Here is a 24587-nt window from a genome sequence, read left to right on the forward strand (position 1 = left end):
AGTTAGGATAGGTTAGAATGCATCCTGCCGAGATTAGGGCTGTAGGATTGGTTAGCGGCAGGATGCTGTAGGCGGGTCTATATTTAGCTGCAGCTGTCAAGTGTCGGGTCTCTTCCTGTCCTCGGCGGCGGCTTTCCTATCCTCCCTCCCTTTGCAGGGTAGTTGGTTCCCAGGTTGGGAGCTCAGGAGTCTCAGGCAGGGTTCAAGCTACCAAAAGCCGGGGCTCATCCGGAGATGAGCGGCTGGAGGGCAGCTGGTTCGGAAGTGGGTCCCAGGTGAGCTGGTGACCTGACCAAAGGGGCAGGGCGGCTCCTGACACCCCCCCCCCGACCCTTGCTGACAGGGGCGGGGTCACGGGGGCCAAAAAGCTGTTTATATGTAGTTGTGTGGTAGCTTGATGGTTGCTTATAATTCTATGTTATTTTGTTGTTATAATAAACAGAGCTGCGACTCTATTTTTCCAAGTTGTAGTTGTGTGTCTTTATTTATGGTTACCTAAGGTAGGGGATTTTGGTAGGGATACATGAGGGGGGGGGGGGGGGAGAGACCGATGGGCCTTTCCAGATCCAGCTGTTACTGATATGGCTGTTTCACTTCCCCTTCTTGCAGTCTTCTTTCAGACATGCTGCTAGCTCACACAAAACAGACATGTTTTAGAAGATATTACTGTGTTTAGTAACACGGGGTTTTTTTCTCTTCCAAGTGACTCCAGGCTGCTGCCACGAGACTGTCTTGTAAAATCTCTCTCCCTTAGTTGAAGCCAGAAGAAATGTAGCAATCCATCAAGTCTGGAATGTAAGTGTTTGACCACTTCCAATCGGGCCAACTGGCAGTGTAACAAGGTCAATTTTACAGTATTGGACAGCAATGAAGGCTAAACTTTTAATGAAAATTGAGAAGGGAAAAAAAATTCCTCCAGTGTACACAAACATCACAAATGCATACATGCTGCTTACATGAGCTCTGTTTAAAACAAAATACCATTAACATACAGATGCACCACTCGCTACAAACCCTAACAAAAATACCAACATCCCATGCACCATAAATGCAAAATAAAACAAATAAAAATTAATAAAAAAAAAAAAAAGATAAAATACAAAGTTCAATTTACAAAACTAAATAATTAAAAATAAAATAGTCTGGCAAATGTTCGGTCAGAGGCAGCCAGTGTTTTTTTAAACTCTGATTGTCAGTGGCTAAATTAGCCCTGAGTATTCAGTGCCGGATCATGTCCAGACACTGGCACTGAATATCGGGGCTAAATTTGGTGGGAATGGCCACCAGAGCCTATGCAGATCCCAGTTGAATATCAGTTGGGATCTACATAACTAGTTTTTACCTTCTAAGGATCCCCTAATCTTTCTCAAGGCCCCCTAAACCCCCCTCCTTCCTACCCTCTCCCCCAACTCACCAGAATCAAAGCCCTCGTCCCCCTCAAACTGGATAAAGCCCTCCCTACCCCCAACCCTCCAAGGTCTAGACAGGTCCCTCTTGTCCCTGATGGTCCCAGTGGAGGCATTGGGAGCAGAAGCAAAACCCCCCTTGCTCTTACCCCTTTGATTGTTGTATACAAATGACTGCCATGACCTCTTATGGCAGCTCGTGATCACAGTACTGCAAACTGTCTCAAGAGTTTGTAGCAGCCATTTATAAATGGTAGTCCACAAGGGGAGCAAGGGGATTTCACTCCTGCCCCCAATGCCTCCAGTAGCACCATCAGAGATACAGGTAGACCTAGGGAAGCCTACGTCGAACTTGGGGAGGTGGGAAGGGTTTGTTCCGGGGGAGAGGTGAGGAGGGCTTTGAGTCTGGTGGGAGAGGGAGGAAGAGGTAGTAAAGGGGGGGGGGGGCTTTTGAGGGGGCAGGACTCGCATAGTTAGGTAGATGAATTTTAGACAGCTTTTGAACTGTAAGGAAACAACAAGGCAGCCAGTCTACTAAATATAGTGTGGAACAGAAGACGAGATGCAGACCATATGAAGAAAAGTGATTTTTTAATGTTCCCAGGAGATAGTGCTTTTGAGCTGCCCTAAAATTCACCTGCTTAGCTATGTGGGTTCCAACAATGAACACTTCTGGCACCTGCAAAACCCCTCTAATGCTTCTCCCCTCTATCACCTTTTTTTGTTGGGCAGTCAGTAGAAATATTCAATGGCATTGTCCGGTTAACCGCCGCTGAATATCACTACTTAGGTGGTGATAAGTGATTTAACTAGGCAGGAGAGACTGCCTGCTTAAATCCTATGAATATCGGCCAGAGTGTTTCTAAAGCCCTATACAAATTTTCTTTATAGTCTGTTCACATGAAAAATACAATCAGGAGACAGATTGCACTTAATTCGGTAGCTGAATCCTCTCGTGAGAACCCACACAATTTTAAAAACATTCTCTCATTTAATATTTTCAAATGAAACTTTGATAAGTTTTCACATTCTGGCTTCTCATAATGCCATCAGCTATAATAAGGTTATTTGTAATTTTATAACAGAAAAAAAAAACCAACCAAATACAATTTCAATAGTCTAGGACAGACAAAGTAATGGCATTACTGAATATTTATATCCACTTTTCTCTGGACTTTTCTGCTAATATGATAAACGTGCTATTATTGATAGGCCTGGAAGTTCAATTCATGGCTATTTGTGTAATCATGTGAATGAGGGGAATAATTTTTAAAAAGCCATCACCACACTCTGCTGGCCTTTAGCAAATAACATTACCCGAGCTTCCCGAGCTTTTTGTGCTCTTTCCATGCTATGAACAGTCAAAGAAGATTTTGTCTGTAGAACACAAAATACTAGAGGCAATTCTATAACTGAGCACTGCAATTTTGGTGCACAAATCACCTATGTAAGTATCCTTAAAGAATATTAGCATGTCAGCATCCACATGCCTATATTTAGTTGCACCCACATATGAGGAGATGCTGAAAAATGCTCAGCCCAACCAGCCAACTTCCTAAATTCTGAGCACTATTTTGCCAGTGTAGCTGAAAAGAGTGTTATCTTATTTTGTTAAATACCAATTTGCAGAAACGAAATTCTATGTTTTGACTTTGTTTCAGATCATCGATTGAACCATATCCACCTCATTCTCTTGACTGGACTGAGAACTTTTCAGCACCCCCTCATATGCCATGTCAGTTACAGGCGTGTGCATGTACCTAAATGTGACACAAATATTTTTGAACAGGAAAAACACTGGGATTTTCTGCTCAAAGATACGGGAGGATAATTTTGCAATTAAAATGTCCACAATGAACAGCCATTTTCCAAAATGAAATGTCCAAACTATGAATGCCAAAACAAGCAGGCTGTCAGGTAAGATTTGCCTCTTTGCGAATGATACCAAAATCTGCAATAGAGTAGACACTCCGGATGGTGTGAATAACATGAAGAAAGACCGAGCAAAGCTTGGAAAATGGTCTGAAATTTGGCAACTAAAATTAGGGGGTGAAGAACTTATATGCACGACAGAAGAGCGGGACTTGGGTGTGATTGGATGTGATGATCTTAAGGTGGCCAAACAGATTGAAAAGCTGTAAGCTGACGGTGTAAGCTAGAAGGATGCTATGATGCATAGGAAGAGTATGGCCAGTAGGAAAAAAGTGGTATTGATGTCCCTGTATAAGACTCTGGTAAGACCTCATTTAGAATATTATGTACAGTTCTGGAGACTTCAAAAAGATATAAAAAGGATGGAGTCAGTCAAGAGGAAGGTTACTAAAATGGTGCGTGGTCTTCGTTATAAGGCATATGAAGACCGACTTAAAGATCTCACAGTGTTTCGCAAACTTTTCTGGCCGGAGGCACACTAAAACCAGTGCCCCGGCCAGAAGGCACCTGGAAGTTAACACGATGATGTCACATGCATGCGTAATGTCATCGCATCAACGTCTGCGCATTCGCACAGGCCCATTTGGCCGCAACCCCACCGTTACAGGGATCCGGGAGGTGCGGGGAGAAGAGGAGAGACGCCGGCCAGGAGGAGAGTCAGCTGCGCCCACTGACTTCCTACAGGATGTGCCTCTCACCACGAGAGGCACGTTTTGTAAACTAAACTAAACTAAACATTAGGTTTGTATACCGCAGGAAGGCAGCCGACATGGATGACTCTCCTACTCGCCCGTGTGTCACGGCACACCATAAAATCTCAAGAGGCACACAGTTTGCAAGAGGAAAGGCAAGAGAGGGGAGATATGACAGAGACGTTTAAATACCTACGTGGCGTAAATGCACATGAGTTGAGTCTCTTTCAATTGAAAGGAAGCTCTGGAATGAAAGGGCATAAGATGATTTTAAAAGGTGATAAGTTCAGGAGTAATCTAAAGAAATACTTTTTTACAGAAAGGGTGGTAGATGCATGGAAGTCTCCCGGAAGAAGTGGTGGAGACAGACTGTGTCTGAATTCAAGAAGGCGTGGGATAGGCACGTGGGAGAGAGAGGAAGAGATAATGGTTCCTGCAAAATGGCAGACTGGATGGGCCATTTGGCTTTTATCTGCCATCATGTTTCTATGTAAAAACATCTGTCTGACATCGTCTACACAAAAATGGCCACAGACATCCCTGCATAGTAAGAAGGCAGCCTAGTGGTCAGTGCAGAGGACTTTAAACAACAAGACCCAGGTAAAATACCACCTTATTCCTGTATATGTTATTGTGAGCCCTCCAGGAACAGATAAAAATTTACTATACCTACAAGTAAGTACACTACTATAATAGCCATCATGCTTGCAGGTGTCATATAAAATTAGATACAACAGGTATTTCTATGTTCCAGGATGGCTCACATATTTGTACAGAAATAAAAGATAAAATGGGAGTTACATCCAACTCCCCTTGTTCAAAGTCCACTGCAATGACCATTAGGCTACTCTTTACACCTGCTTACTGCTCTACTAAGAATGGCCATAATACCCGAAGCAATCATAGAGCCTGTATCCACTGTCAATTTCACTTATTAGAGGGGCGGGAAGAGGTCATTAACCACTGAATGATGAAGGAGGGATCATGCTTCAACCCTCCAGTGATCAGCTACTTTTTGTCCCCTGGACATGATTTAAACTGGTCTAGATTTTTTAAAACTCCTTCTTTTTTCGCTTTGGACATTTCCTCCTGTCCCATTATCGCTGAAAGACATCCTAATTTTGGGCCCGTTCTAGTCCCGCCAAAAACACGCCTCCAACATAACCCCTTGCTATCTGGATGATCTGCAGTATAAAATGGCAAAATCCTGCCTGTTGAAAATCGCATTTTGGACATTTTTGGTATATGGAACATTTTTTGGCCATTTTGAGATGTCCATCTTCTTAAAAAATGAGGAACTATGATATCTAACTATGGCCCTTACTGGACTAGCACAAAACAAATTTCTTTTTATATCAGTAATTCATCATCGCTAGGACTCAAGCACAAGTCAATGGCACTTAAGAAGAACCAGAGTTGGTTGGCCATAAAAAAGAGAAATGTTGTAAGCCTCCAACATAACCCCTTGCTATCTGGATGATCTGCAGTATAAAATGGCAAAATCCTGCCTGTTGAAAATCGCATTTTGGACATTTTTGGTATATGAAACATTTTTTGGCCATTTTGAGATGTCCATCTTCTTAAAAAATGAGGAACTATGATATCTAACTATGGCCCTTACTGGACTAGCACAAAACAAATTTCTTTTTATATCAGTAATTCATCATCGCTAGGACTCAAGCACAAGTCAATGGCACTTAAGAAGAACCAGAGTTGGTTGGTCATAAAAAAGAGAAATGTTGTAAGCCTCCAACATAACCCCTTGCTATCTGGATGATCTGCAGTATAAAATGGCAAAATCCTGCCTGTTGAAAATCGCATTTTGGACATTTTTGGTATATGAAACATTTTTTGGCCATTTTGAGATGTCCATCTTCTTAAAAAATGAGGAACTATGATATCTAACTATGGCCCTTACTGGACTAGCACAAAACAAATTTCTTTTTATATCAGTAATTCATCATCGCTAGGACTCAAGCACAAGTCAATGGCACTTAAGAAGAACCAGAGTTGGTTGGCCATAAAAAAGAGAAATGTTGTAAGCCTTGCAGTTAGAGAGCTGTATCATGCTTCAGAAGACTTCTCAGTGAATGAGTGAAAAACTCATCATCACTGACTCTGTGCACCACCTTGGCCATAGGGCTAGTTGCCAGTTTTCCATTAGACAGATTAGGCGGTCACCTAGGGCTGCAAGAAAAGAAGCAAATTGCAAAAGAAAAATGTAACCATAATCTTCAGAATGTCAAGCCCACAAATAAGAGAAGAGAAAATATAAAGGAAAATGAAAACAGAGATAATAAATACTGAGAAGAAGAAAAAATGACGATAGACACAGTAAATCAAATACAATTGAAGTCAGCCAAATTCAGCAAAACCCCACCAGGCTGTCCATATCTCTTTCCTTTGCTCATTTGCTGACAACTGAATTCCACCCTGAGAAAGTTTCAAAATACTAGAATCCATTTGCACAAGAGTTCAAAAGTTTCTTCAGATGCTCCATGTCCAAAAACAGAATAACTAGGCCAATTTAAACTACAATACCATTTAAAGGAAACAGGGGCGCTTTTATTAAAGTGCATTAAGTTTTGGACTTAACATAGTATAGTATAGGACTTTAATGCATAGCAAGCTCCAAACTAATACTGCATCAAGCAAGGGCATTCCAGATATTTTTTATTGCAGATCATGCATTAACACTTAGATTATTGTGTGGTACCTGCTCTTGATTAATGCGGAAACACTTAAACAGCACCTAACTCCTAGGTGCCAATGAGTACAATTGTTAATCACCCGCTAGGCCCCATTTATAGAATCACATATAGTTTAATTGTTTAATTGTTTAATTAGTTTTTTGATTAAACGCTTTATCGATTCTGCAAAGCGTTGTACAAAGCATTAAATAAAATAACATTTCAACAAACAAAATTACAATAAAACATACTTTCAAAAAAAGAACTATAAGACGAACTACTACACATACTAGGTTAATTAAGGACGAACGAACAAAAGACACACGAAGGAAAAAGGGAAGAAATACAATAGCTATAGTAAATGAGAGAAACATTAAGGGTAAGCACAAAAGGGCAGGAATTAATAGAAAAAAAAAGAAGACTAAAATAACTTTAGTTAAAATCAGCTTAAAAAAAAGAATGATAAAACTTTAGTTAAAAGCATCTTTAAAAAGGAAAAACATTTTAAGTTGCTTTTGAACGTTTTTAAAGTATTTTCCGTTTTTAGATACAGTGGAAGAGCGTTCCAAATCATAGGAGCTGTTACGGAGAAAATGGAGGTTCGACGTGTGCCTATTATTTTTAAGGAAGGGATAACTAGATTAGACTGGGATATGGATCTCAAAGATCTCGGTGGGTCATAGGGAATCAATACTCTATCTATGAAAGCTGGGGAATTAGTCTGCATAGTTTTGAATGTCAAAAGGGCTATCTTATAAGTTATCCTATGTGAGATTGGTAACCAGTGAGCGTCTTTTAGCAGAGGGGTAACATGGTCATACTTAGTTGCTCTGGAAATTATCTTGATGGCCGTATTTTGAATTAGTTGCAGACGTTTCAAATCTTTGTGATATATACCTTTTAAAAGCGAATTGCAATAATCTATTTTTGAAATTATGAGTGAATGAATCAAAATGTTGAGAGAACTGGTGTCAAGAAAAGGGGCCAATGATCGAATCATTCTTAGTTTGTAAAAACAGTTTTTAACCAGAGCACTTATTTGTGGACGGAAAGTAAGCTTATTGTCTATAAGGACCCCTAAGATTTTTATAGTTGAGGTTGTTATGAGTGGTATGTTATCGATGATAATTGGAGAGATTAAGTGAGCTCCCTCTTTACCGGGGAATAGAAGAGTGTTAGTTTTTGAGATGCTTAAAGAAAGCTTATTAGAATTTAACCAATCGTGAACTTTACTTAATTTATTATTGATTACCTGAATCTCGGAATGATTAGTTGGTTCAATTGGGTGCAATAGTTGGAGATCGTCAGCGTAAGCGTATACTGTGAACCCGATCGATTGGCAGAGAGTCAGGAGCGGGGACAGATAAATATTAAATAATAATGGAGATAAGATGGAACCTTGAGGGATACCAAAGTTTGAATGATAGGGTTTTGATTTTGAGTTATTAAATATAGTGGCACCTAAGCAGTCTTAGGCACTGGTAGGAATCAAAAAATTAGGCACACTAACATTTAGGTCAGTGTTTTCTTAGCATAAATGAGTGCACCTAAGTTAGAACCTACCAACGCCTAAGTTGAACCACACCCAAAATCTACCCAGAATCTGCCCCTAACCAGGCCTACTTGCTGGTAGGTACCTCGGAATAGACACCTATCTTGAAGTAGTAGGTGCTTACCAAGTTAGGTGCTTATCAGCTAATTCATTTTTTTAAAACTGATTTTAAATGGTACTTTCAATTAATGGTGCCGATTAAGCCAATTAAGAAAATTAAGTTAGGCGCCTAGATTTGCATGGTGTGCCGATATAGGCATAGTGGTTAAAGCTACAGCCTCAGCACCCTGAAATTGTGAGTTCAAACCCACGCTGCTCCTTGTGACCCTGGGCAAGTCACTTAATCCCTCCCCCCCCCATTGTCCCAGGAACATTAGATTGTGAGCCTACCGGGACAGAGAGGAAAAAATGCCTGAGTACCTGAATAAATTAATGTAAACCGTTCTGAGCTTCCCTGGGAGAATGGTATAGAAATTTGAAAGAATAAAGAATCAGAACTTTAGTGCCTCCTATTTTGAAGATAGTAAGTGGTCTTATATTCTCTGCATTAGCCAGTCCCCCCCCCCCCCAAATTCTATATATCATGCTGATAGTTGCATGCCAAGATACATATGAATTTTTTTAATGGGCCCTTACCCAGCAATAATGGGGCACTAACAACCAGTTATTGCAGTTAATTGGCTTTGACTGGCAGTTGTGCACACATCTTCCTATCTATATAAATCCATACACAATTTCTATAGCGTTATCTGAAAAGGTGAAAAGGCCAGAGGCCTCCAAAAGTTTTCTCCAAAAGTTATGCATAGAATTATACAGTAGAATTAGGACGCTCTGCACCTAATTCAGGTGTCAGCATTTATATGTACTTTTAGTGCAACAGTGCAGCCCCCCAATTCCTCTCCTCACTCATCTCCCCCTATGCTTCCCCCCCCCCACACACCTGTGAACTCTGTTCATCAGGTAAGGCCCTCTTATCTGTACCCTTCTCCTCTGCTGCCAACTCCAGACTCCGACCCTTCTATGTTGCTGTGCTGTATGTCTGGAACAGACTGCCTGAGTCAATATGTCAAACTCCGTCTCTAGCAGTATTCAAATCCAAGCTAAAAACCCATTTTTTCAAGACTGCTTTCAACACCTAACTCCCATTCACCGCAAGATACCTATGTCCATCCTATCATTTTCTTTGCAAGAAGGTTCCCAAACCTATATGTCCCATCTGTCTGTCCAAATTAGATTGTAAGTCTACTGAGAAGGGACCTTCTATTGCTTGTTAAATGTACAACGCTGCGTACACCTTTCAGTGCTATAGAAATGATAAATAGTAGTAGTAGTAACAGTTAGGTGCAGAGCCATGCCTAAGAGCAATTCTATAAAGGGTGATCTATAAAGCGCACATATTCTTTATAGAATCATGCTTAGCACCATTTTTGGAGGTGTGGAAGTTTGAGTGCCATTTATTGAATTCCCTTCAGTAAGTGCAATGCACTAGTTTATAGTTTAGTTTTTGTTTATTTAGAACAGGGGTGTCAAAGTGCCTCCTCGAGGGCCGCAATCCAGTCGGGTTTTCAGGATTTCCCCAATGAATATACATGAGATCTATTTGCATGCACTGCTTTCATTGTATGCTAATAGATCTCATGCATATTCGTTGGGGAAATCCTGAAAACCTGACTGGATTGTGGTCCTCGAGGAGGGACTTTGACACCCCTGATTTAGAACATGCCATACCGCTGCGGCTAACAATCATATTCAAGAGCATTCACACCTGTGGATGACAGAGGGGGAAGGGATGATAGGAGGAAGGCAGAGGAAGGAAAATAGTAAGGTGAAGGCCAAAAAGAGGGGGGGGGGGGAGGAGGGATAAGGAGAACAGCAGAATAGAAGCAGCCATTCTAGATACCAGGGTCTTATGTAAGGCCATAAGCCTAGATAAATAGCCAAGTCTTTATAGCAGAATTGAATATCTTAAATGAATGAATGATGACTCAGCATGAATATAAAAAGGGTAGAAGTTCCAAAGAAATGGTGAAGCAAAGATCTTGGCCCAGGGAGTACCAAGCAGTGATCCTTTTTTATATCAGGGGGCACAGCATGGCATGGGCAGAGAGTGGCCATGGAAGCATTAACCAGCTAGCTTATTAACATTGACATTTAAGGCCCACAGGATACCCTCCCTCAATATTTATCTTTTCTCACTATTCCTTATTCGCCACTCCACTTCTTCCATTCTATAAATGATTCTGAAAAATGTAGTAACCCTCAATTTAATATGTGGGAATAGGCAAACTACTGCAAAACCCCTTAAAACAGTCATGTGGTAGCCTGTTTCCACATGTTAACCATGTGTTAAGCATTTTGTGTTTCACTTCCTTTAGTAAAATAGCTCCTAAAAAAAGAAGGTACCCCCCCCGCCGCCCCCCTAGGTCTAGAAACCTTTTTCTCTCAGCTCCAGAAACCTTGAGGAACTCTAGAAAAGTCTGGAAAACTTTGACATTTCCAATATAGAATAACGAATCCTTATTACAGAAAACAGATTTAATACTCCAATCTTTATCAGGAGGAGAGTGTGGCGCAGTGGTTACAGCTACAGTCTCATCACCCTGAGGTTGTGGATTCAAACCCTGTGCTTCTCCCTGGTACATTAGATAGATTGTGAGCCCATCAGGACAGAGAGGAAAAATACTTGAAGTGCCTGAATATAAACTGCTTTGAGTGTGGTTGTATAACTTCAAAAAGGCAGTATACAAGTCCCATCCTTTCCCCCCCCCTGCTATTGCAAACAAAACCAATAAATTTGCCCTTGTGACCTACTCAATAAATGATTCCAATAATGCAGTCCAAACTACCCATTGTCAGGTTTCCTAGACCTTCTGCCTGAGGGGAAGCTTCCTATTAAAAGACAAACAATAAGTACTTAGGGCTAGATTCTCAAAACTTTGTAGTAAAAACCGATGGGCTGCTGTCGCAATCGTTATTGTAGTGATTTCAAAAAGGTGAGTCATTCTCAAAATACCACGCATGCAAATGAGGTTGGTGGAGAGTAGCGAAGATTCACTAAATTTACATGTACATATAGTGATCGGCACATGTACAGAATATACCACGAAAGAGGCGTAAATGGGTGCATGTGCTGGGAATAGGCATAAATGGGCACATGTGCCATGGCACACAGTTTGCAATACACTGCATTAATGCATGCTTACAGCAACCTAAAAAGCACAATTGTGGGGCATGCTTAGGCATCCCACAGTAGTTTTGAGATTTGCACACACTTCTTGCATGCTAAAAAATAGAATTTATTTTTTAGCTTTGGGCGTGTCTGGAGCAAAGTGTAGGCATGTTCTATGCTTATCATTAGCGCACCTACATTGCTGCATGCTGACTACACAATAGGTGGTGGTAAGGCCTCACACACTAATGGCCATGTGCAAATGGGGAAATTAAGTGGAAAACTAGAAAATGGGGCCATTTTATCACCATGCTAAAAGTAGCCTATGTGTGCAGAAATGAGCTGCACTGAGGAAAGCACTAGCTGTAGCTCAAAGAGGAAGAGCTGTGGCTCACTGATTAAGCTGCTTCCTCTGCACTCAGAGGTTGTGAGATCAAATCCTGGTGCTGCTCCTTGTGACCTTGGGCAAGACACTTAATCCTCCAGTGCCCACCACTTTGAAATGGCAAAGCAACAAAAAGGTAGTATACCCTTTCCCCCACTTTTTAATGGTGTTTACTAAAAGGGCTGCCTAGATTGTGAGCCCACTAGGGGGCAGAAAAAGTACCTGCATATAAAATGCAAACCACTTTGGAGGCATCACAAAAAAGCAGTACTGTATTTTCAGACATATAAACACACTTGTTTTTATAAACCACCCCTTCCCCCCTTGTATGCTATATGCATGGGTGCGCTATATCAGTGTATTTTTACTAAGACAAGCTAATTACAAAACTAGTGCATTTATTTTTAAGGCTTTACTTGTCAGGTTTTTTTTGCAGGTACTGTGCACTAATAATGCCTGCAAGAACCTGAAAAGAACAGCCCTTAAAACCAAATGTGTTAGTTTTGCAATTAGCCCATCTTAGAAAAATAAACTAGTGGCACGCATTATCCTCCTAATTCTATATATAATGCTCAAAAGTGCATGTGTGCTCAAATTGTGAATGGAATTTAATTGCCTAACGAACCAATTAGCAGTGATAATTAGGTATTAGCAATATTTATCATCGCTAATTTGCAATAATTGGAATTTATGTGCATATCTTTATAGTCACTGTTCTATAAAGATGTGTACGTACATTTTTCTGAATGGATCTGAAAAGAGAGCGTGGCCATGGAAGGGACAAGGGCAGATCAGGGGCACTTATAGGATTTGCGGGCAGTGTTAGAGAATTCAGGAGATCTGTACCTTTAATTTAGGCAAGAAGGTTCAATTGGTTAAATCCTCACTCCTAAAATTCAGTGCGGATCCTGACGCTAAACTTTATTCTATAAACAGTCTCCAACTTTGGGCACCATTTATAGAACTGAGGGCCAGATTCTCAAAACTTTAACACTGTCGCTAAACTGTTTTCCAGCAGTTTAGCTGCACGCATTTTAGCGGCGGATTATCAAAACAGATTATCTCTGTCTTTAGCGAGGTTTCTAGCAGTCTCCGACAATGGCATGCAAAGGTGCTCCTTAACAATGAAATGAGCCCTCCAGTGGATTCTTAAAAATTGCCGAGGGATTTTCGAAGAGCGGTGTCAGCTTTTGGCGACCAAAAATAGTGACTGGTCCGGGGGTGCCGTTACAGTGCCAGCACTTGTGTTTTGCCTGTGGCTAATGAAAAAAATATGTATCTATATATTTTTAGTGGAGGGTAGTAAAATCACTCTTCTTTTGAGTTTTGGGGAGAGACAGGCATGTTTCATGCGCACTTGTTAAAAGCCAACGTTTCTTCTTGAGCGTGAGTATGATACCCTTGTCTTGTGTGTTTCTGGCTGTGGATCTTGAATAAATTATACATTAAAAACAAATTACAAGATTTACCTGAATTACAGTAGTTTTTTTGGAGAAAATGCATGTTTTATGTGCGATTGAAAAAAAGTAGATGTTGCTTCTCCCCTCCTCTCCTTTCCATTCTTCCAATAGTGCAGCAGGATCGTGTATTTTTTTTTTTTAACAGCGTGTTTCTGTGCATGCACCCATCAGCGATGGGCACATGCAAATGTAAGAAATCTTCGCTGCTGTCCGCTGATCTTATTTGCATGCGCGATTTTTAAAGAATGTCTCGGGTTTTTAGATTCGGTATCAAAACGGCTGCAGTAGCAGACCGTCACTTTATAATGCGAGTTTTTGAAAATCCTGGCCTGAGTCCTGTATACGTAGGCGTGTTATACCAATTTATTTTTCACATAGACTTGCAATTTGCATCTGTTATATGCATACACATTATAGGGACAAAAGAAGGTATATGAAATATATAACCTTACCCTTAACTGGAGAACATAATCATTTTCTAATCTTGCCCTTTTTTCCTTCTGGTGCACTCAATTGTCCCTATAGGGCAGAGGTACAGGAACAGGAGCTCTTGGCTTGTAGATCTCATGTGTAATAAAGAGGAGTTGTATTAAATGATTTTGTCCACAATGCTTTTCACTTTAGCCTCACCAAGAGCCTTGTGAGCAGCAGTAAGCATTACTCTTGTACCAATTAGAAGCAGTAAGGATGCTCCATGCCAGAAAGCACCTCTGGGGAGATCATGAACAATTGTTAACTTTCCACCTTTTATTTGGGGGTTGGGGGCCATGGTAGGCTTAGATTAGGTCACTCGTTTATCCAGTCCCATCAGGGATTTGATGTCTTTGGCTGTTTTGCTGAGCTAAAGCTATTTTTCTTCCTGCTCATGATTTCCCCGAGTTCCGCTAGAAAACCAGACTAGAAGATGTTACATATTCTGGACAATACCTTGCAGCGGCTGTTTCATGCTGAGAAATTAACCATTGCTGAGTGACTCACTGGAAAAGTCCCAAGCAGGCACCAAAAAAGCTCCCTTAGCAATGACTTGATGGAGTCAGGCAGGCAAAACAAATTGGGGAAGTGAAAGAAAGAAGGTACCTGAAAGGGCCAATTAATAATATTTTTAAAAAATCAAAACTAAAACCAAAACTGAAGAATCCAAGGATGTCCTTCGACCCACAGTACAAATAAGAACTGGACCTTTATTACCAATCTTCTCCTTCTCCCCTATCCATGTAGTACTAAATGTATGTATCCAAATATTACAGGATTGCAGTTTCTTTAGAAATGGTCTGATGTCTGTTTAGACAAAATCCAAGTTTTCACTAATCTGTGGTTTATTTTTACACCACAGCTGGCCTGCTAAAGGTCACATAATTTGGCAAGCAGCTCAGTGGCTGAAAATTATTTCCCCCCCTTATTAATACACTTGGAATCCCACAGGATAAGATCATGGTCTTATCTTCACCTGACAGCTTCCTAAATCCTGTCAAAATTGCCTCCTTCTTCGGAATTCTCTCTGGTGCCAGGTCTTGGAGCCTAACGGTACTAAATCCTGTTAGGAAACCATAGATGTGTGGCAAAGATCATCTGTGTGTGTGTGCGCGCGCATGCGTGCGCATGTGTGCGCGTGTGTGTATGTGTGTTGGAGCACTTTTGGAAAAGGCATATCTGCCTCTAACTGCAATTAATCTGTGATCTATCATCACTCTGAGCTGGAAAACTGATACACAGCACACAAGGTTATAATTCTAATGATGGATCCCAAATGAGTAAGGCTGTTGTATCTTTCCACTTACAATGCCATTCCTTAATTCCAAAATCACTTTTGGACGACATGGAAAAACACTGAGGATATGTGATGAGCCCCAACTTCCACAGTCAGTATTATGCTGTAATGCAGGGGTGTCCAATGTCGGTCCTCGAGGGCCGCAATCCAGTCGGGTTTTCAGGATTTCCCCAATGAATATGCATGAGATCTATTAGCATACAATGAAAGCAGTGCATGCAAATAGACCTCATGTATATTCATTGGGGAAATCCTGAAAATCCGACTGGACTGCGGCCCTCGAGGACCGACATTGGACACCCCTGCTGTAATGTATGCATTTATTTTTTTTTGGGGGGGGGGATCTTTATTCGTGTTTAATGTTAAAGAACAGGCAGCTGTGAATTTTACCTCCTATCTTTTAATATTCTTTCTTGTGACTCCAAGCACACTGCTCAGCATTAGAAAGTCTACTTTACAAACTGCATAAATACAAAAGAAGAGGGGCTGAATATTAAGGTGATTCCTTATCAACAGGATGCTTGTCTGTTATGGATGGACTGCTGCTATGCATACAGCACGGAGAGTACTCCGCTACCTTAATATTTGTTAACAACTGCGGTGCAATCAGTCCTGAGTGCTGCGAAGGCTGCAGCTTAATCACAGCTCCCTATTAACTGATGTTGGCGCTAAAGAGAAATCCATCAGTTAAAATGAAGCATTATGCACAATTTTCCCCTCACCAGACTTTAAAAAAAATCCAACGACATTAGTCTCATTTACAAAGGGAAGGGCTCCTTTTAGGGAGAGTTGCACATGCGTTTTTATCTTGCCTCACACCAGATGGTTGCAGTAGAGGGTTAAAGGTGGAGAAATGAGTCCTCTGATGCTCAAGAGAAAGTGGGAGAAGGGCCAGAAGAAAGGGATGGTGTCAGTGGAGCTATAACTAAAGAAATTCTCCATCCTTTCAAGGCTACCTCTTTGTGTTATACGATGATATTGTACCTTGGAGTAATAGAATTGTCATGGATTGCCTGAGACTGCCTTTAGTTTGGTTCCTTGACCTTAACAATCGATGTTAACTGTTAATGATTATCCTTTGGATCAGGCAGGCTGCTAAGGGTAGAGGGAAGGGAACAGCCGGGAGGGGGAAGGGGCTGAGGCAGCTGACAGGCTGTGGGAAGACAGGTGTAAACTGTACTAGTTGGGGGGGGGGGAATTGTTAATGGGCAGCCTAAAGGGAGGAAAAGAGCAAGCCTGGTTGGTGGGGGAGAGGAAAGTAGAAGCGAAGGAGTGAGCCATATATCCAGAAAAATGTGGATGTATAGAACAGGCAATGAAATGGGGGTGGGACAACAGGGCTTCGGTTCAACCAGCTTTTCCCCCAGTCAGCTTTCCCCCCATACAGCATCAGCAACGTTAGCTACCCCTCGCAAATAAAAACCCTGCCCTTCAGTGAGTATCAGTGATCTAAACCAGTGGTTCCCAACCCTGTCCTGGAGGATCACCAGCCAGTCGAGTTTTGGGATAGCCCTAATGAATATACACGGAGAGATTTGCATATAATGGAGGTGACCTGCATGCAAATCTGCCCCATGTACTGTATATTCATTAGGCTAGCTATCCTGAAAATCTGACTGGCTGTTGGTCCTCCAGGACAGGGTTGGGAACCACTGATCTAAACTATTTTATTGAGTAAAAGGAAAGCAAGGCAAGTGAGCAGAGGGCACTGATGTTGAATAGTACGCAATGATAGGCATAAGAGCCCTTTAGGCTCTGCTCACTGACATCCAATCACCACTGCATTTCTAGCAGACTGGTCCACAGCTGTCCTCAGCAGCCTGTAGATAGCTTCTACTGGGGATGATATAACATAACATAAAAATCAACTTCTAGACCACATAACCTTGCAGATCTATGCGGTTTACAAAAGATTATATCTACTTACAACCGAGCAATCATCATGGAATTTAATTACCCCCAAATCTAGAGAATAAGCAAGTTTTCAAACGTTTTTTTTAAAATTCCAGATATGAGAAAGACATAAGAGATAGTTGTTTGAATTCTTTGTCCCAACTGGCAGCCTAATATGAAAGCATGAAATCTTTTGAACTTACAGCCCTTCACCAATGGAGAAACAAAAAAAAGCATGAGCTTTAAGTGAATGCTTTTGAGTAGCAAAGGAGAATGAAATTAATCAAAAAAGCTGGAGATTGATATACGCAGAACATGACAGTAATGAATCTGACACCTAAGCCAGGGTATGTGGAGTATAATCTCAGTCACCAACATTGACATTAATGCTTGCATTGTATCAAAGAGAGCTTCCTTCTGGAGTTCATAGGATGTAATACTGTATATGCAGGTAAGTTATCAAAGTATGCATGGAAATTATGATCAGAGACCGGAGAAAGATACAAAAACATTCCCTATCATGCCCGGACTCTGACTGCATTTCTTGAAGATCTTCTGTTTGCACATTGCCCAAAATAATCAGTAGGCACCGACACCGCTACATTTATTATCAATTTCATTTTCATGTTTTTGTCCTCTACCACTGTGTCTGGTTTTGGTGCTGCAAGCTTCTATCAGCTGGTGAAAGAACTAATGTAGGGAAGAAGTGGGAATCATGCACACAGCATGGAGGAGTGTGGGCTGGGGAACCTGGTTCAATTCCTACTGCAGCTCCTTGTGACTCTGGGTAAGTCCCTTTACTTTGCATTTTCCCAGATACAAAACTTAAATGGTGAGCCCATAAAGAGACAGAGAAAGTGCCTGCATATAATACAGGTAAACTGTTTTGGCTGTATTACAGAAAGATGGTATATTATATCCGTGACCAGTGGCGTAGTAAGGGGGGGGAGGGCGAGGGCGGCCTGCCCCGGATGCCGGGACCCATCCTCCTCTCCGCCCCCCTGCTCCTTCCCAACCTTCCCCCCAGCTGCACGCGTGCACCCCTTTTATTCCCCCGTACCTCTTTAATTTTCCCGACGCAAGCAGTATCACAACCTTGCTGCCCGTGTCGGTGTCGGCTCGCTCTGACATCACTTCCACACCCAGGAAGTGACATCAGAGGGAGAGCCGACACAACGTGGGTAGCAAGTTCATGATGAGGGAAGGGAAGGGGCTTGCACACAGCGGGGGGGGGGGGAGTGTCGGGAAGGAGAGGGGAGCAGAGAAGAGGGCCGGGGAGGGGTACTACCACCCCAGGCACCACTCACCCTCGCTACGCCACTGTCCGTGACCCTTTTTTTTAGTGTCTCTCCTCTCCATCAGACCCCTCCAACCTGATGAAGGGCCAGAAACCCAGAGCCCTGCCCAGTAGTGTACTTAGGTTCCATCTACTGGAGTCTCCATCAAAGCTCACTCCAGCCCATCTTAACCATCCCAGCCATCAAAGCCCTCCCCAGCTCGTCCTCAACTGAATGTTCATATACGGGACACAGGCCGTGCAAGCCGGCCCAGTACTGACCCTAGTTCCTTCAATGTATATCCATTACTTTCTGATTAGGGATCCTCTGTGTTCATCCCATGTTTGTTTGAACTCTATCACCATTTTCTTCTCCACCACCTCCCTCGGGAGCCCATTCCACGCATCAACCACCCTCTCTGTAAAGGCTGCTTGCCTGTATTGTAACATTACTCTTGAATCTACCACCCCTCAACCTCAAATTATGCCCTCTGGTTTTACCATTTTCCTTTCTCTGGAATAGATTTTGTTCTAGTTAATACCTTTGAAGTATTTGAACGTCTGAATCGTATCTCCCCTGTCCCTCCTTTCCGCTAGGGCAGAGGTGTCAAATGTCTGTCCTCAAGGGCCGCAATCCAGTTGGGTTTTTAGGATTTCCCCAATGAATAGACATGAGATCTATTTGCATGCACTGCTTTCATTGTATGCTAATAGATCTCATGCATATTCATTGGGGAAATCCTGAAAACCCGACTGGATTGCGGCCCTCGAGGACCGATATTTGACACCCCTGCTCTAGGGTATACATATTCAGGGCTTCCAGCCTCTTCTCAAACATCTTCTGGATACCTTATAGCACTGGATTCCAACCTCAGCTGCCAATGAGATGGCCTCTTTTAGGCTGGTATTAATGATCCTTTCTCATGAAGAGATCATTTCTAAGAAATCAAATAAGATTACTTTGAAATAACAATAAAGGGAAACCAAGTGATTTGTGATTGCAACTCAAGAATGGGTAGAATTCACAGCTGCCTGTATTGTAAAGGCAAGAAAAAATAAAAACAGGCAGAGCTGGAAAGGTAGCTATATTCCTGACATAGAGGGTTTGGGAGTTGCTCCCACTTACCCCAAGACTCTCCGAATACAGATAAGTCTTCCATGCAGACCTGTTAGATCTGCCCACTGCCCTAGGAAGCCCAAACCAGCAAATAAAAATGAATAGGCCAAACCCTTCACTTTCACCCCAAAAGATTTTCTACCTGTTATGAAAAGTATCTTGAAAGGGGAAGTTAGGGGTAGGAGTCACATAAATGCTAGCAGGAGGGTTGTCTAAAGTTCACGTCTAATGCATTCATCTGGAGTCAGCCTTTCCAGACAGGGATCCGTCTGCTCAAAGCTCAGGAAAACTGCTCCCCTATCTGCCAATCTAAAAGACTCAGGGACTCACTGTGCAATATTTCAAATTCTCAATTTCTGAATAATGAACTACAGTACTTAAAAAATCCCAAAAAGCATTCATAGCTTTCGAAAGAATTTTTTTTCCACAGAACCTGCTAGACCCCCGGATTATGTTTAAAACTAAGTGAAGACTTCTGTAAACTTGTGATTTTTTTTGCTATCTGATTTTCATCATTGAACACTTTTAGAAAATATAAAAACAAAAAAGAAGAAAACAAAAAGAAATTTAAAAATGATATTGTTATAACCTAGCATTTAGCCTCAGAGATTGATCACATGATCTAACGCAATGACTGGACAGTGAACTCCTGGGGGGGGGGGGGGTTATCACTCCCCATTAGAGTTTCATATCTCTGAGCGTATAAGTATATGATCCATCTACTGAGACTACAGTTCTCTTCACTAGATAGGAGTCAGTTTACATTTATATATGTTTAGTACGTTTTACTGATCTCCCACTTCTGAGTTGCAGTACCGTGGTTGCTTTATTTGATTGGATTAATACCCCACAGAGAGGCAGATTCCAAAGACCCAAAATCTGGAATGAACTCCCAAGCAGCTTACGTCAATTTACCACATACTGTACTTCCAATTCAGCAAGGAAATGAAGACGCATCTATTCAAGGGAAGGGGTAAAACGCGGACCTCACGGACCTCACGGACCTCGCGGATCTAAATCCGCACGTGCTTAAAAATCTGAGGTCCGTGCCGCTTGTAGCTAGTTTCTGGCTCTGACAGACCTTGGTGACAATTTAGCTCTGATGGATCCGTCTCAGCATAGGGAGGGAAAAGTATTAGGATCCGTCAGCGCTAAAATGTCACCGAGGTCTGTCAGAGCCAGAGACTAGTGCTGGAGCGGCTCTAAAACGAACCTTTAAACTGGTTTCCTGCAGCCCCAGTAAATTTTAAAAAATCTGAGGTCCGCGGCTCTGACAGACCTCGATGACATTATAGCGCTGACGGATCCTAATACTTTTCCCTCTCTTTGCTGAGACGGATCCGTCAGCACTAAATTGTCACTGAGGTCTGTCAGAGCCAGAAACTAACTACAAGTGGCACGGACCTCAGATTTTTAAGGACGTGCGGGTTTAGATCTGCGAGGTCCGTCAGGTCCGCGTTTTACCCCTTCCCTCTATTCACTTCGCTGCACTGACCTGTTACAACGTATTCATATGCATGAAACCTATATCTCTGTATCATTCTAATATTATGTAAGCTGCAATGATTCCTAGCCGACATTTGCGGGATACATGAATCAATATGGCATGGTATATACAAATCCCCCTTACTATTCATTCACCCTAGTGCTGTAAAACACATACCCACAAACAAAAGTGATTCTGTCGAGTTTCATAGATGTCAAAGGTTTCCTGAGTGCCACAGTCCGGGCAACAAGACTCACGGTTTTTCCAAGCATGCAAAATGCCTAGAAATGCGCTTTAAACTGCTCACTAGGGAGAAATTGAACTCTAGCATTCTTGAAAACAAAGTGATTCTAGTTTCAAATTGAACCACATCCCCCCCCCCCAAATAGCATAACAGTTCAGTGCACAATTGCTTTCGAAATCACCAAGTTAAATTGCAACCAGTGTTTCCTTCTAATTCAGGCTCAACAAGTGGTTGTTATGGTCATTACCTCATATATATTAAAAAATCACCAGATCTACTAGTTACTAGTTCTAAATTATTCTCCCCCCCCCCCCTACTTAAATTGCTGACCCAACTTAAAGATCAGAGGAGGGAGGGGAATAGAAAATCTGAACTTTATGTCCTTTCCGGATAACTTTCTTATCCCGGTTCAGAAATTTGTAATATGCAAGATATTCCTTATGAAGCGCAGTTCCGCAAAGGCTCTCTGTTTCTTATCTCTGTACAGTGTGTACCACATTACTCTCCCCTGCTTTCTGGCAGCTGAATTCCACCCTGAAAAGTTTCGAACCACTTCACAGGAGCCATAGATCTCTGAGACTTCCAATGTTTGTTTTCTCGCTTTAAGCATGTATGCCCATGGCCTCACTTTTTCTCAGAAGCACACAGGGGGAGAGAGAGAAAGAAGCGTTACAGAAACACACAGGGTGACAGCAGAGAATCCTCCCTGGGATGGATATGTTCAACTACTGGCTGAAGTAATGCGTTTGCCCTGCCAGTCACTTGAACGTACAGAAATACACGTCCACAAACACAAAACTAGATACTGGTGGTTTCTTACTGGACAAATGTAATCCGTTTCTTTACTAGATCTGGGGAATTAGAGCTTAGGTCTGGCTAGGCTCACTCTATGGGCGAACCATGTGCTCTGCCAACCTCAAGGACGCCACCACCCTTCTATTTCTCCACTCCCAGCAAGGTTTCTTCCTTCAAAAAAGGGAAAACCAACAAAACAGGAACATAATCCCCTAATTGAATTAGATGGTTTTTTTTTACGCATTTAGATGGATTTTGCAATACATGATTTAATGCCCCCTCCTGAAGAAAACCCGTAAGAGGGTCCGTCTGCTTTGTTTCTAGACATGCACAAAATAAATCAGAATAAAAACGTATAATGCGAAAGGCTTTGTAGTATTTATAAACCTTTGATTTACTCCAGATGCGACATCCTAACGCCGCCAAAACCCTGTTTCGAAACAGACACGCAGGGACCTAACGCATCTCGTTACAGAATAAGACAGAAAGAGGAAAAGCACATTGGAAAAAAAAAAAAAGCCACTCTAGAGCAACGACGAAGATGCCACGATGAGTTTCTGTTCCCTTTTTTTTTAATGGAAAGATATTTGGTTCTGTGCACATGTTGCATATTCAGAATGGAAAAGCAAATGCCAGCAAGAAAACCCACAAAAATCTCGACGGCTCGGCTCCGATCCCTTACCTGCCTGCCCTGTCACTTCGCATCCTGAAATGCACAGAGCCAAAATTACGGAAAGGAGACGCGGTGGATCCATTTCTCGTCCTTCCCCAACCGAATAATTCTTCCTTTCCCTGAGATCCGCCGCTCCTGCCCTTTACCCTCAGTCCCGCACAAAGATAACGAGTCTTGGGGGAAAAAAATAATAATAATCAGAATCCAATTTCTCTTTTCAGCACGAGAGCACTGATGTCTTTTCTAATCATCTAAGCAGTCGGCTTCTTAAAAGTTTCACTCCCGGAGACGTAACGTCGGAAAAGGTTTCCCAAGTGCGGTAGAGAGCGGCATCCCAGGCAAGGCTGAGCGCAATCAATGGCAAGTCCGGGTGGGCTACTTCCCCCCAAGTCCTATCGCTAAACGATCTCCCACTCAGCTCAAGGGATGCTGCAGTCAGTCGCCTGGCCCCCGTCTGGTCTGTCTCTTTGACTGAGAGGGAGGGGGGGGAGGAGGGGTTGTGGGTTCGCTGCCGCCTTCCTGCTTCGCCTCTGCCTCTCTCCCAGCTCCTCGCAAGCCTTTTTCAGGGAGCGCAGCCCGCGCATGTGGGCTCGGGGGAGGCAGAGCTCTGCCGGGGCCCCGCCCATCCCTGGCTGCGTCCGATTAAAAGCCGCGCGGCGCGAGCGAGGGCCAGAGGCGAAGCGGCAGCGCGCGCTCGCTCGAGGCGGGCCTCTCCCCCCCCTGGCTCCGCTCCGCGCGCCGAAGCAACAGGTCTCGCGCCCTCGTTTTCGTTCCGGGCTGTTCCAAAGTCGCCTTTCGTTCTTTTCGGACCAGGTAGACGGGAGTCCCCGGATCCAAGGGCGAGACCCCCCCCCCCCAGGGGTTAAGACTGCGAGGTGGAAAACCCGAGCACCCCGGAGACGTTGAATCCAAATAGGAAAGCACATGGGGGGGGGGGGTCGAAGCATGCGGTCTTCGCCCCCTTTTTCCAAAATAAAGCAGCGCTAAACAAAAGCGCTGCTTGAGTCCCGTCAAAATGCAAGCTCTAGAGCTGGCAGTATCGGCACGCCCGTTAGTTCATGAATAGGGATTGCCACACAGAAATCCAATATTTGCTCTGTTAGAGGTGGGAGTCTGCGGATTTGGGATGCTTTTTTTTTTTGTTTAAGTTTGGGGACATGTAATTGTTTTAGGCGTCAAAAAGAACCAGATTCAAATAACAATGGGTTCTTTTTAATTCCGTGCTTCATTTTTCAAGGTTTTTTTTAAACACCATTTGGAGGGGGTGGGGAATCAATTTCCATCAAAAGGGATTCATTTGGTTAAAACTCCCTATTATTTAATCCACAATAGGCACCCACAGTATTAATAGAGAAATGAATTTTTGCCCGCTAGACGCGAAATTTTCATCTGCAAATGTACTGTAATTCATAGTCTTAATGACTGTGTGGTCAGAAGTGCTCCGAGAAGCCGAGGAGATATGAAATCAACAAATTACTTCTGAAGGTGTGAACATTTCAGAGAGGCCGGCGCTAACAACATCTGAAACACTTACACCTCGGGCTTTTTGTTGATTTCCTTTGTACCTCGGTGCTGTGAACATTTATTACTTTAGCACTGTTATCACTGTGAATAGCAAATTAGTCTAATTGCAGCATAAAATAAATTTAACTTTTAGGATTTCTCCTCAAATTTCGTCTAAGGATCTTCCTCTGTCCTGTAACTTTTTTTGTGTATATCTTTATCTGTGTGTTTGTAGAGCATAATCAAACACAATCTATCTGTCTACACTTGTTCACATTCAGATTGTAAGCTCTTTGTAGTAGGGTCATCAAAGCTGTCTGAGCTATTAAACTATAGATAGATAGAGTAGTATACTAATATACTACTGTATATATATACTACTGTAGTATATATATACAGTAGATATACTATTATATATACTACTACTATATATATATATATATATAAAACTATATATAATAGCGGTTCTCAATCTTGTCCTCAAGGCATACCCAGCCAATAGATAGATAGAGTAGTATATTTACTAATATACTACTCTATATGCCT

The 24587-nt window shown here is 42.3% G+C and overlaps 1 protein-coding gene across 2 annotated transcripts in view; it reads right to left on the reverse strand.

Annotated features, from left to right (window-relative positions):
• The window catches only part of NRP2 (neuropilin 2), a 354082-nt gene extending 331005 nt beyond the window's left edge, over positions 1 to 23077 (reverse strand). For both annotated transcript variants that reach the window (XM_033944681.1, XM_033944684.1), the window contains exon 1: positions 22548 to 23077. In XM_033944681.1, the coding sequence (XP_033800572.1) occupies positions 22548 to 22620 (73 nt within the window). In that variant the 5' untranslated portion in view covers positions 22621 to 23077. The remainder of the gene's footprint in view (positions 1 to 22547) is intronic.
• Between the last annotated feature and the right edge of the window lie 1510 nt (positions 23078 to 24587).

This window comes from Geotrypetes seraphini, chromosome 5, assembly GCF_902459505.1.
Source record: "Geotrypetes seraphini chromosome 5, aGeoSer1.1, whole genome shotgun sequence".
Classification (NCBI taxonomy): Eukaryota; Metazoa; Chordata; class Amphibia; order Gymnophiona; family Dermophiidae; genus Geotrypetes; species Geotrypetes seraphini.